General features: G+C 40.6%; 2 protein-coding genes across 2 annotated transcripts in view; both read right to left on the bottom strand.

Moving 5' to 3' along the window:
- LOC135462737 (fibrinogen C domain-containing protein 1-like) overlaps positions 1-14,460 on the bottom strand; it is a 53,481-nt gene that overhangs the window by 19,502 nt on the left and 19,519 nt on the right. The gene's annotated exons all lie outside the window — the stretch shown is intronic.
- Positions 1,123-6,274, bottom strand: LOC135463121 (fibrinogen C domain-containing protein 1-like). The gene is made up of 5 exons (XM_064740441.1): positions 6,120-6,274; positions 4,338-4,495; positions 3,409-3,505; positions 2,552-2,716; positions 1,123-2,056 (listed from the first exon to the last, which is right to left on the bottom strand). The coding sequence occupies exons 1-5, from the start codon at positions 6,271-6,273 to the stop codon at positions 1,791-1,793; spliced, it is 840 nt and encodes a 279-aa protein (XP_064596511.1). The 5' UTR covers position 6,274; the 3' UTR covers positions 1,123-1,790.

Genomic DNA, 14,460 nt, shown 5'->3' with positions numbered 1-14,460 from the left:
TTAAAATATTCTTGAGCACAGCATAAAACACGAATGAAATTAAATATGTATTGAACTATTTGGTCGTACCATAGCTTCAAAATTTGCTTACCCTTCCGTTTGGTTGTATTTTCAAATCGATCTACGCAGTGTATTTTGTCAACGGACAACGTTTGCACTTGCTTCAATACAACTATACCTCCATGTATGTATGGAGTTAGCTCACTGCAACTCCCATTTTCTAACACACTGTGTCTAGTTTGTATAACTATATGCATGTTAGCAAAGTCCCTCTCCGACTGAATTGTTATGTGTGGTGTGGAAAAGACGATACCAGAGCAAATTGATAAAATGTTCCACGTACAGTTTAAAACGTAGACTGTGTCATGTTTATTTGTACGGTTGCATAATCAAGATATCACAGTTTGAATTAAGGAAAATTACATATAATCAAAAGCGCCATCATGTAATCATGTTTAACCAGTTAGGTTATCTCTATATCGTAATAACGCATCTATTTAAGCTGACGTCATCCGACGCATATCTTGATTTCTAAGCATGTGTGCTCTCGTTTACTCTACAACATAACGTATCCCGTGGTCCTGTAAGAATTCCATCATCATGCACGCCAGAAAAAAAAACATGGATGTGGCAGTTTAGGCTTGTTTCAACTCCTCTGGCTAAATAACATGTTATTGGCTGTCTTTTCATCAAGATAAACACTTTATGATCAGCTGGAACATGTTTACATCAAGCTGCCAAGGGTTTGACCTAAACTTATACTGGACACCACATGTCAAGATGGAGACAGTTCAACGAATATTCTTGGAACTTCCTGTCGTACACCATAAGGTTTTTGCCAGCAACCTGCGGATGGTCGTTTGTTATTGCCCCGTGTTCTTGCCCGTTTTCATTACTCCATAAGTAAATATATTTTAAATCTGAATCAGGGTCTTTTTTAATTATTTAATTTTAAACGCTGTATGCATGTTTATATTTTCAATAGTTGTTAGGCTTGTTTTACATTACTTGAGGCAAAATATAATGTAGCATTTAGCTGACAAATCCACGGTGCCCAAGTATAATCTTGTAGAGCTATTTAAGAAGACATGAAACACTCGGGTTGTACTTCCTAGTATAGAATTTAGGATGATGCCTAATATATAGAATTACAAAAAAATCTTCCTTAAAGCCTCAGCAGTCAGCATCAAAAATACGTAATCTGTGGGGGTAACGTCAACGGTGATGGCTCTGAAAACAATATTGGTGGACGGAGAGCACGGAAATGACACAGTACAAAGTTATGATAACAGAATACATTCAAACAACAGCATTTCTGTTCAATATTAAGATATTATTTATTTGAATGTACATACAACTGTTCGGATTTATTTCTTAATATACAGTTTAGGATGGGTGCTAACATATAAAAATACAAAAACTTTCTCAGTTTTCTTTTTGCGATGTGAAAATGGTTTTCAGCTATGGTTTTCCTAAGGCCTTAGCAGTTAACCTGGAAAGGATGTTGGCTGCTGTGGTAACGTCACCAGTGATATTTGTAAAAACAGCTTTCTTGTGGGGGGAGGGGGGCATAGCCCGAACTGGGCTAAGGTAGTCCCATGTTAACGGTATGTCCGACCGTTGAGGGAAAAATGCACCAAATAGACTGGCTTATTAAGATATATAAAATACACCTAAGTCACCAATTTTTTCTCTTGTTCGGTAAAGTCTTCTTCATTTCATGTGAAAACATAATGTTGGTTCTTGAGATCTTTTTCATGCACCTTTGAACAGATCTGTCCTAAATCTATCTACGAGTTCCCCACAGGTCGGATCTTCATCTCTACAAACTGTAAATGTCCGTAGTTTTCTAACAAGTAGACTCCTGCTATTCCGGAGTATTCTAACCGTGGTTTCCCGCCAGCTTGAACATACTCTCCGTTCAGGTTACTACGATGACAGGCCCTGTACCACCAGCCAGTTTTGTATATGTCGGCGCAGTGTTGAGTTTCCGATGCGTCGTTGTCACTATCCGGAGTGCTAAACTGGTATCCATTGTGGTGGGTCATTGCATCTACTGTAAGATTAAAGAATCGAGATTTTTATTTCTGGAATTTTATTACATAAATCTCTTGCTACTCGACACTATTTGCTGGGTTTTGATAACAAGAGCTGGTCGACGACACTCGGCGTACAAGGTACGGCGTAAAAACTCTAGTCTTGTTATTGTCATCCATTAATATGGTGTTGAAATGTTTACGTCACCTGTGGGAAAGTTCGTTAGCAGATTGCCATAGGTTAACGGTTTAACACGGGCAATCGAGTATCTTCCATCCACCGCCATTGTTTGAGTCAGAAATTCTTAGGTATGGGGAAACCAGACATTCTAAAGTATGGGGAAACCGGACAGAGCGCGATTGCCGTAGAGGAAGGCAGGATGAGATGGGGTAGGACGAAAATTAGTGAGAGGTTCCTGGGTCATTGCGCCGCGCTGGAGCGCTAATCCCCTCGCTCACAGAGGAGCTCTGTCCATGAACAGCGTATCCCTTATCATCTATTGTCATTAACTTACCTGCTGTTCCTGAATAGCTTCCCAACATCAGCCGGAATTTTTGCCTCTCTCCCGATATGCGAAATCTGCTGCAAATAGCGTGGAAGCTGTTCCCGCTATAGTTTGCGATGTTGATCATCAACTCATAGTGACGCTGTGATGTTAACAAATGTAATTTCTCCAGTCCTAAGAAAAGAAAATATTCTAAAAGGAGGCTTGAAGTTATTTTATGTATGGGCATTACTGACACTAGGGTTAACATCTTGCCCACCCAGTCACAAATTATTGACACTACGTTTGACACCTTTGTCCGTCCAGTCACGAATTACTAACACTAGGTATGACACCTTGCCCACTAACTTGATGGACAAGGTGTCGTGTGTTGTGTCAGTAATCCGTGATCGGGCGGGCAAAGCGTCAAGTCCAGCGTCAATTATCCGTAACTCGGTGGAAAAAATGTCGTGTCTGGTTTCAACAATCAGTGTCTGGATGGACAATTTGTCATGTGTTGTGATAGTAATTCGTTGCTGGGTGGGGAAGGAGTCATGACTGGTGTCTGTAATTCGTGACTGGATGGACGAGGCGTCATACATGGTGTCAGTAACAGGCAGGAAACCACACACGACACCTTGTCCATCCAGTCACGGAAGAAAGGCTTAGATCCAAGCAATAGTCACACAAGTGATCTTGGTAAAATCAAGTTTAGGCTTTACTAGACATTCTTGCTGAAATAGGATCTTGTTTTAACATCTGGCCAGATGGTCAATATAACTTGTAAAACAAACATTGTAGCACTTTACTAACAAAAGAAGATATGAATATGGGGTTCTGCTAATAGCAATCTTGCAAATATCTATGTGGATTTAAAATTTTCTTACCCAACCAAAACTCCTGGTAAATGTTTCCGAAACCATCCTTAAATCTCTGCCACATTCGTGTGAAGTCCCCGGATCCGTCTTGTCGTCTCTGAAACACCTGTAGACATTTGAAGAAACCTCATTTACCTGATAATATATCTATGAACCGTCAGTGTTCTTTGCCATTGACAGTTAAGCCGGTCATCTACATTTGCTGTGAAAATCCATAACTCACTAACGGGTTAATTAGCTAAATTAGCGGCGATTATTGATGATTTACAGACGGTTTAGTCATTGGCATTTGCTCTGATAATTCTTTGATTCAGCCAGAGACTTAATGCTTTCTAATCTTGCTGAGGTAATGTAGTCATTTACAGTTAAGCCGGCCAGCTGTATTTGCTCTGATATTTCATTCAGTTACATATGGGCTAACTAGCTTCAGCTGGGGTGATAATTCACCATTCACTATTTGATGAGTAAACTACATTTGCTGTGATAATTCATGCATTCACACTGACACGATAGAGCCCACACACACATTATATATACAGAATGAAATTTACGGTCAGTGGAGTAACTCTACCTATCCGTAAGACGATATGAGGGACGACTTCTGCAACAAACCTCTCCCTAATATTGCAAATGTCCTCCAATGTCGCAGTTACGACATTAGTAGCAATGAGACAGTAGAAGGGTTTATACATTCCGGTACCCTACTTTTAGCGAACATGGGGGTTTACTTTAAGTATACAACTATACTATAAAACGATGCTGTCAAAGAAAATGACGAAGGATCAATGTTCGGAAAAATTTGGAAATATTTAACCACATTGGGCCTTTAGAGATGGCATATAACATGAGGTCTGACATAGCGCTCGGTTAACTTCATACAAGCTTCTTCAGTCAGTAAGGTGTAAACTTATTTTTATGAAATGGCTAATACAACTCACCAGCCAGCCACCTCCGTTGGTTACCATATCGCAATACACCAGGAAGCCTGATCCGACTCCAAACGGAAACACTCGGTAAACTCCGCTCTTGGTGTGGTCACAATTGTGAACATCTGCACAGTCTGATGGATAGATACAACCATCAAACATGTGGGGCTCTACAAATGATGAACAGGTAACTCATCAGGCACAACCTGGGTTGATCAGCTTATTTGCTACATGTCGGATATAAGATAAAATGTCACATAGCTATATATCTGTGATTGAATTCATTCTGTATTTTGCTAGGACTTGAGATCTGATTTCGATTTTTATTGAGTGAGTGCTTTGGGTTTAATGTCGTAGTTAACAATTTTTCAGTCATATGACGACGAAGGAATCCTTAGAGTGCATATAATGTGCCTCCTTGTTGCATTACGGATTTCTAGTGCTACTTCACTGAAACGCCTTACAGAAGGCAAGTAAGCAGCCCCTCCCTAGCCATTATACATATACGGGTCAACAAGTCGTTGCACTATCCCCTTCATGCTGATCGTCAAGTGAGGAATGTCCAACTTTCTGTTTTAAGGTCTAAGGTTTGACTAAACCCAGAGTTGACCCTGGATCTACAGCTCTACGAGTTATGACAGTCATTTAATACTTCGAAGACAATATCAGTTTCCATATCTTCTGAGATATACATGTATATGTATGCGATTTTTTTTACACACTCTTGATATTGCTTGCAAAATCTTATTGTACATCGCCGAGATTAACATTATATACACATATGTTTGTGTAGCGAATTATTGTTGATTGTAACGTTTCATAAAGAATAGATTACTTATTTTGAATATCCTAACTGTCCAACGACTGGTTAAGGACAGCAAATTTCAAGGTTATATCGGCGGCTGCCAGCGTCATGTGAAGGGCGTATTTTATGTATGTAATCGTGTATGGATGTATGTATGCATATATGCTTGGGGTTTTATGTCGTACCTAGCAGTTCTTAAATCATATGACGATCGAGAGTAATTGGGTGTGTTTATACATTGGCCTATTTTGTCCCCTTGTGGCAGAGTGAGTTCATGCCGCCAATGTGCTGCCGAGAGTGAAATATCATGCCGAAGACATCAAACATGACACCCGACGCAACCACATTATACTGACACCGTGCGAACTAGTCATGTTTGTTAAGTTGCTCTGACCTCGCAGTGATGAGCGCAAAGCGTACGATTTTTAAGGTCTCTGGGTGTGCCGCGACCCAGGCCTTATCCTGTGTCTCCCGTCTAAAACATAGAAATGTATTTCCATTCTTGAACTCTTTTTTTACCAAGTAAAGATGCAGAAAGTAACATAGCAAAACTTTTCATCTTTGGGAAAGATTTCAAAATGCTTAAAGAAGAATTCAATAATACCAACACAGGAAGATATGGAAACTGGTCTCGAAGTATTAAATGAAAACGTGACCATATGGAGTTTCTATTATATCTGATGATAGTGGGTTTTATATATTTATTTATTTGATTGGTGTTTTACGCCGCGCTCTAGAACATTTCACTTGTACGACGGCGGCCAATATTATAGAGAGAGGAAACCGGGTAGATTCCGGGGAAAACCCACAACCATCCGCAGGCCTCTGGAAGATCTTCCCACGAATGGCCGTAGAGGAAACCAGCATGAGCTTGACTTGAACTCACAACGACCACATTGGTGAGAGGCTCCTGGTTTATTGTGCGTCGGTGGCGTGTTAATCGCCTCGGCCACAGAGGAAGTACTGGAAATACATAGCTCAAAACCTACCTGAAGTGGAGCACGTGTCCTTCAAACTGTCACTGCCTAAAGGTAGCACCTCGAACTGGTTTAAAAATTGTGCATAAGAGGTAGCTGCGCCTGTCTTTGGGTAGCTGACTACCACTGCTAACAGAGCCAGTAGTACACGGTAAGAAATCCGCATCTTTCCTGTGAGGAGTTTAATGGTGAACTGGTTGTTCTGCTTACTCTACTTGCGTGTAAACGACGTCGCCGATAAAAACACCCGGGTACATATCAAGTGCGTAAAGTACTAGCCGTGTTTTTGTAAACATATTTCTTGAATTTCACATTTCACACACACACCCGCACCCACACCGTGGACTGATAAATCCACATAATACAGGAGTCAGTTACAGTTTCTTGGAAATAACTCTGCCATTTGGTTCACAAGACTGAATAAAAATAAACACTTACTCTTGAACCTATAAACTTCAACCACATTCTTCAAACAGATTCACGGTCGGGTGTACCTAAAGACTGGGTATTTCCGCACTTGACTGTTGTTTGAAAACTGTTGTATGTTGTATAATCTAAATTATGGATGCCTCAGGTCCATTTGGAATTTACGCTGGATTATATTGTTTAAAAAAATCCCTGTGGCCTTCCCTGTGTGTGTGTGTGTGTGTGAGTGTGTCTGTCTGTGTGCGTGCGTGCGTGTGTGCGTGCGTGCGTGCGTATGTATGTATGTATGTATGTATGTTTGTATGTATGTATGTATGTATGTATGTATGCATGTATGTATGTATAAATATATGTATGTATGTATGTATGTCTATGTATGTATGTATGTATGTATGTATGTATGTATGTATGTATGTATGTATGTATGTATGTATGTATGTATGTATGTATGTATGTATGTATGTATGTATGTATGTATGCTTTAGATTTTACGTGGTGCTGTATTTAACAATTTTTCAGTCATATGACGACGAGGAGTCATCAGGTGTGTTTACATATACTTTGTCTTCTTGTGACAGGGTTAATGCTGCCTAAGCACTGCCGTCACTGAGGTATCTTGCCGTAGACACCAGACATGACACCCCACCGGGTGACATTACACTGACACCGGCCAACCATTTATCTTTCCTTGTGATAACCTCTAAGTGTTGAGCGCCAAGCGAGACAGCAACAAATATCATTTTTTAAGTCTTTCGTATGACCCGATCCGGGATTGAACCCAGGACGTCGAGACGGACACTCCAGTGGTACGTTGGTCTTAATGTCAGAACTTAGTACATCGTGCCCAATCTTACGATAGAATGATTTCAGACACCGGGATGACAAACAATCTTAAGTAACGCTAGTCGGCATTTATCTTTACAAATGACTGCACGTTGTCTCAATTAGCACGCCGATATCTAAATTCGGCCAGTGTGATACATCAATGTTAGCTGATATATATATTAGTATTATAATCCATTTTTATCTGCCTGTATCCCATCTGTGGTGCTGTTTGCTACATCTAGATGGGATACAGGTATTTGTCTGACCTACTCTCCACAGGTGTACGGATATTGCAGGTTCTGGCGTTCACCATGAAGGTCAAAGTGCAACGACTGGTTCACCCATATCAGTATAATGGCTTGGGTGGGATAGCTTACTTGCTTTCGGTAAGGCGTGTCAGAGAAGCAGCACTAGATAAAAGAGCGGTGGAAATCCGTCCTGCAACAAGAAGGCACATGACATGCATTCTAGGGATTTTTTCGTAGTCATATGACTGAAAAATTGTTAAGTACGACGTTCAATCACTCACTCACTCACTATTGCAAATTCACAGCGCTGGTATATCACTGTGTGGGAATAGATTACTGTACCGTTTAAAATTAAATTTAGTTTTTGACTGGTACATGCATGTCTTATTTTAGTAACACACAAGTAGCACCAACTGTTTCAACTTTTGCAGGTTACATTTGGGGAGGGCTAGCATGGCCAATGACCCAGGACCAATGCAGTCGCTGGGAGTTCAAGTCCAGCTCGTGCTGGCTTCCCCTCCGGCCGTACTTGGGCAGACCTGCCTGCAACGTACGGCTGGTCGTGTGTATCTTCCCATCGCAATACTGACCACCGTCGTATAAGTGAAATATTCTGCAGTAAAACACCAATCAAGTATCTAATTTAAATAAATACATTAGGAGTAAAGAGGCACTCACCAATAAGTTGGGCTGCGCTTACATTTACCAGTTTTGCTATTTGGGGTAAACACTCTAATGAACATAAAGCCCTGTGGTTGCACTGAATATATTAAAGTCGAACGTTGCTGGAAAAGTTCAGCAAAGTTGACTAGAGACACGTCGACCTACATGTACTCAAACACACACTGTAGGTGGATCACCAAAGGTCGTCGTTTTCCCGTGAGAAAAGACTGAATAAAAACGACGCTGTCAAGAATTTTGTTGTAATTTTACTTAGAACTGTTTACACACTGACTGTTTAGCTCTGAATATCGCGGTATACTGCAGACAGGCTTGTTAATATAAAAAAATTTCAGAATGCCAAGGTAGTTTTTCAATTGAATTAATCTTGTCGATAAGGTTTAGCATTAATGTGACTGTCATTGTTGATGGCTGCCATGCAAACAATGTTTTATTTATTTATTTTTTATTTGATTGGTGGTTACGCCACACTTAAGAATATTTCACTTATATGACTGCGGCCAGCATTATGGGGAGAGGAAACCGGGCGCAGCCAAGGGGAAACCCACGACCATCTGCAGGCTGCAGAGAGACCTTCCCACGTACGGCTGGAGAGGAAGCCAGCATGAGCTGGACTTGAAGTCACAGCGACGGCATTGATGAGAGATTGCTGGATCATTATGCTGCGCTAGCGCGCTAACCAAATGAGCCACGGAGGCCCCTGTAAACAATGTGATGGTTACCAACACAACGTTAACTGAAATTATTATGACACTAGAAATTACCTTATAACGCTTTTTTGAAACAGAGTTAATTTATTTCAACAATAGTTGCAACATTCCTGTGAACAGGGACGTCAGAAACTTCATTTTGGGAATAAAAGTCTAACTTGAGTATTTAGCCTGTCTATTCGAATACTCCATGGTTGCCTCATCGACATTTCGGAAACCAGCTACACACATAGAGATACCATCTTTCTCTAAATATAACTGACAGCAAGTAATTTAATTTAACCGTTTCAATCTCTTTGTGATGGAATCATTTACTATGTATAATTGCAGGCACTATGATGTATTTGTGTTACTTAGCGTTGCTCAACGTCAGAAATGATAAAACTGGTGTTATGGTGAGTTTGTATATTTCTTACTGACGTTCCCTTGATAACCTATCACCTTCAACACAGTGAATGTTTTACTGACACTTTACAGAACAGAACACATATAGACTATACACCGGGACCTGCGGTACAGCTGTGTATATATACGTTTATAGTCTGCTCTTTGGGCAAAAGATTAACTCTGCTGAAAGTGATAGGTTATCACCACAACGACAGTTATAAATATACACGTTGTCCAGCCGGGCCCTGTTTCACGAAGCGCTTGTAACGTTACTTTCACTTATACACCACGGCAACCAGTACTGTAGGCATTGCGTTGTTATGGTAGTTGCTTACCGGTAACGTTAAGAGAGCTTCGAAAAACCGAACACCCAGGAGACAAGTCTTATGATTTCCAAAGTAGCGCCAGTCTACATAGTGTCTAATAACTTTTAACTTTAGAAGTTCCCATAAGCTTTTATTGATTGATTGATAAGCGTCGATGAATCAGGCTTTCATAATTTGGACAGTGATAAGGTTTATGGTCAAAACAGAGTTGAATTCAGACCCTCCTTGCCTTGGATCAGGAGTGAATTATTGGGAGACTAGATCAGTAGGAGTCACTGTGCTTCACTGAAACACAGAAAAACACTTGGTGACTAGAGTGAAAACATTTTATCACAATTTTCTACCGAGAAGTGATCATTCGACAGTCTGGTAGTCAAAGGAGTAGAAAGTTTCAAACATACCGGAAACACCCAGCTATTTCTTTCTTTCTTTCTTTATTTGACTGGCGTATTACGCCGTACTCCAAGATACTTGTTGCATGGAGACATTCCTACTTACGACACGAAAGGGCATACTCCTCAACAGCGAACGCGCCGCTCTCTACCTTTGGATTTACATTACTGCCACCAATAGACAAGCTGGACCTTTGGAGCCTGTGTGACGCACTTATCTTTGGTTAAACTTAGCCTCATCACTGATGTCCTTGCGCGGAACTATTTAATCCGCATTCATGAATAAAATAATTTCATCTGTTTGTTAGAACAATGCTGAACACACTTTAAATGAAGAGAATGCCTCTGTATAAAGCAGAATTAGAAACAGCTGAGACAGGGTTTTTGTGCTTTCTGACATCACTTCCTGCCTCATAACCATGATTGCAGTGACCTCGGCGTTATTCAAGAGTTCTGTACAAAATTTGCTACTGGTCGCAGTGATGTAAAGCGAAAGGTAGATAGCGGCGCATGCGCTGTTGAGGAGTATGCTAAAGAGAGAATCAGCTTGACCTGGACGTGAAATGTCCCTGGGTCATCGCGCTGCGCTACCTGCGTTAAACACCAGACTACGCAGCTCCGCGAGCTGTTTAAAATAACGAGGTGCATTACGGGAATTAATTTGCACTACAAGGACTGTCCAGGTAACATCAAACAGTAGAAGACTTACCGGATAACGGATGAGTAATTTGACAATATGCTCCGGGATAAGGAAAATACATGTAGGATATAGCTGATATCATAACATCATTTTTAGAGGTGTTGGCTACAGTGTATGCACGCCTGATTTATACACACTCGTCAATTAAGTACAATTCTCGCCTTTATTGTACGTAAGTTTTGACAACCACAGTTAATAATGTGTAGAGACATTTCGTTCACAGCTTAATGTCGTATTTTGTTACATACGACGTAAAAACCCAAGCACTGACTCCTGCCGTTTTTTAATTCGATGGTATATTTTATGATTCAGAGCGTACAAGGCGTAGCCCCTAAAACGTGTCCTACAGGCTAAAACGTGTCCTACAGGCTAAAACGTGTCCTACAGGCTAAAACGTGTCCTACAGATGTAACTGGTGATGTAAATTTGACACAACATCTTTTGGAACATTGTTGTGGCATTAAACAATCCTAGCGTTTTTCCTTATCATTGAAAACTATTAACTTGTGACTTTTCATGAATACAGCCTCATTCCGCATTTTATAGGCTTTCGTAGTAATTTCTTGATTTGTGTAAACGTTTTTGGGGGGAAATGTTCTGCCGATTATTAACCGGGAACATGGGCCTATTTAGCGCTGAAGGCCTTGAATAATTTAGTCTTGGGGTTGTCTTGCAAAGAAGAATTTCTAAGAGTTAACTGGACCTGGTTTTATGATGACCTATTGACGTATACAGTGAGTGGTGTTTGTGGGCCTATTGACCCATACAGTGAGTGGTGTTTGTGGGCCTATTTACCCATACAGTGAGTGGTGTTTGTGGGCCTATGGAACTATATAGTGAGTGGTGTTTGTGGGCCTATTGACCCATACAGTGAGTGGTGTCTGTGGATCTCTTGACCTATACAGTGAGTGGTGTCTATGGGCCTATTGACCCATACAGTGAGTGGTGTTTGTAGGCCTGTTGACCCATGTGGTATTTGTGGGCCTATCGACCCATACAGTGAGTGGTGTTTTTGGGCCTGTTGACCCATACAGTGAGTGGTGTTTGTGGGCCTGTTGACCCATACATAAGTAAAATGCGCCAGCGTGGAGGATTTAGAGTGCATTACATGTTAGTATACTGTGACAGAATGAAGTTGTGAATAGGGAGTAGGGAGTAATTAACTTTAGCCAGGTCGTAAAAGACGTCGTTCATTGTGGAGATTATTTCCATGCACTGTTGTTTATTATTCGCGATTTGAAAATGAAAGAAAACAAAGACTGTTCTGGCTGCACGATAATAGCAAGCTCCAAACAAAATTTTTAAAATGCTAAAGCGTACAATAAACACTGGGCAAATCATAGCTGCACGTAATTATGACTCACGAATTGAGACAGTGGATGTTAAAATGAATAATATAATTCAACTGCAGCCCAACCGATTTCTCGGAAATTTTTTAATTACATTGTATTCCTGCGTAAACCAGGATTCTGCTGGTGGAATACGCATTCCCTTGGCATGGTTCCTTTGCATTGTTTTATTTATTTATTTATTTGATCGGTGTTTTGCGTTGTATTCAAGAATATTTAACTTATACGGCGGTGGCCAGCATTATGATGAGGAAACTGCATTATTTTAATGTTATTGTGTGTTAAATGTGATGACAACACAGCATTTTGAGTAATTCAAGACCATGAACGTCTAATATACTGCAAATAACATTTATTTATTGCATTTTCTTCACCTAATTCTCCTTCAGCCATGTTGCTGGGGTGGGGAGGGGACGTTTGGGCGAGCATTTTGCTATTATTGACTGTTTTTAGAGGAACAGTTAGAAAAAAACTCTGAGGTAAATTGACAGGAGGCCGTATTCCATTGGTTTATTGTATGTGAATCAATTCCTAACACTGGTCCAAAAACGCCACACCCGATCCACTGATCTTCCATAATGAAAATCGTTATAAGTTTAAAAGAAAATGAAATACTGTTGACTCTCAGACATTGTTGACTCGCCAACAAATTCTGAATGTTTATCGTTTCCCATAAAGCTAACAACGATACGCTAAACACAGCTTATATGTCGTAAGAGTCTGTCTTACATTCAGAAATCTCAACAAAAAATCTCATCAAAAGTCACGCTGCGATTATTTTACTGACACTGGCTAAAGGTTGGGACAATTCGAACAGCTTAAGAATATTCGTTTTTACACGTTCCACATTTATCATCGTCGCCGACGTGAGATAAGTGAACACTTGTTTCACCCAGGGATATACATGTGTACACACCATCTCTTTATCCTCCCTGGCAATTGAAACCCAGGTGGCCAAAGAATATTTGAAACAAGATGCTCTGTTGTTATTTTATCATGTTCCAGCCCCGGTTCAAACATGCTCTGCTCAAACTGCCTAATTATGGGAAGTGACAGTTTATGTAATGATACCATGAGTTTCTAGATATCTCTTACGCTTTCAAAAAAAGGTCTTAGGAATAAATCTTTCTCTGGAAAGTAAATAAAGAGAAATACTTCCGGTAAAACCGTCGGTGTTGACCGCCTATTGTGTAATTTTGCTTTTTGCATTCCTCTAGATGCGTTAATTTTCAGAAAGGTTTTTGGTAAACTGACCAATCATGTGGAGCCTTACTGTTGAATCAACCGCGCTCCATTCCACTCCGTTGAGTGTTTGGGATACTACAGGCCAAAGCGACTTAATTGTACACACATGTCTTGTCTCGTGGGCATATCTCCGTTTTCAGGTTGACTTTCAAATTGATCGAACGAACTAGTTTTGATTGACAGATTTGATTGGTGTTTAACGCCGTACAGTAGGCAGGAGATTAAATGTGGTTCCCTGTCAGTCTTCCAAGAACACAGAACTTGTTCATTGTCCTGCTATCACTGTTCCTTGGGGCCTCTATTACTTACATTAAGTTGTCCGTGACGTCGTTTACATAACATTTCTTGAAGGGCCCTTTTTTTCGACGAATATATTGTAAATGTCAACACGCCACACGCGAGAAAATTGCTTGGTAACATTTCGGTGGTTTCCCCTGTAGTACGGTTTCCTCAACCCATGGCACTTAGCGCCATGGTATACGCAAAAACTTCTCCAGTATCGGTAATCAACACTTAAATGCAGAATCAAAAATCAACAAGTCAGATCACGAGGACGACAGGTCCATCAGTATTCAGAGAATCAGAAACATTCACATCAATCAGCCGGTACAGATGTACCAGTAATGGGTATATACAATAACACAGCATCGGTTACAAAACAGGCAGCTGTTGTAGAAGTGACATGCTGGTCTTGGAATGCCTGCTTTTTACCTTCTTGTATAGACACAGTCGCGAGCATTTGTGGCGACAGGCTCGTTGGTTCAGATCACAGGCACTCGGAGTTATCTCCCTTTATTAGTCATTCACACACTAATATATATATGGACAGTCTCGAAACACCGTTGGCAAGAAATCACGAAACTGCAATAAATAGGCTTTGTTTCTCGGAAGACACATATCTTCGTTAATCACAGCCCATTAAACGGCTTGAATTCTACGTGAACATCACCTTTGAAGGAAATAAATGTCCAAAATCTACCAAGTCCATCGTTGACCCAGAGCTCTGCCATTTATGGCCTCTTCGGCTTTCCTCCGGGAGGTGACGGAGATTCACGACCTGACAC

The sequence above is a fragment of the Liolophura sinensis genome, chromosome 2, assembly GCF_032854445.1.
Source record: "Liolophura sinensis isolate JHLJ2023 chromosome 2, CUHK_Ljap_v2, whole genome shotgun sequence".
Lineage (NCBI taxonomy): Eukaryota > Metazoa > Mollusca > Polyplacophora > Chitonida > Chitonidae > Liolophura > Liolophura sinensis.
This window is presented reverse-complemented; position numbering and strand designations above follow the sequence as displayed.

Bases quoted from the DNA above. Each gene is read 5' to 3' on its own strand.
- LOC135463121 (XM_064740441.1), bottom strand. From the start codon at position 6,273: ATGCGGATTTCTTACCGTGTACTACTGGCTCTGTTAGCAGTGGTAGTC. The intron at 3,506-4,337 runs GTGAGTTGTATT...AAATGTCTACAG, and splicing joins CCAACGGAGGTGGCTGGCTG to GTGTTTCAGAGACGACAAGA. The intron at 2,717-3,408 runs GTAAGAAAATTT...TTCTTTTCTTAG, and splicing joins TTACCAGGAGTTTTGGTTGG to GACTGGAGAAATTACATTTG.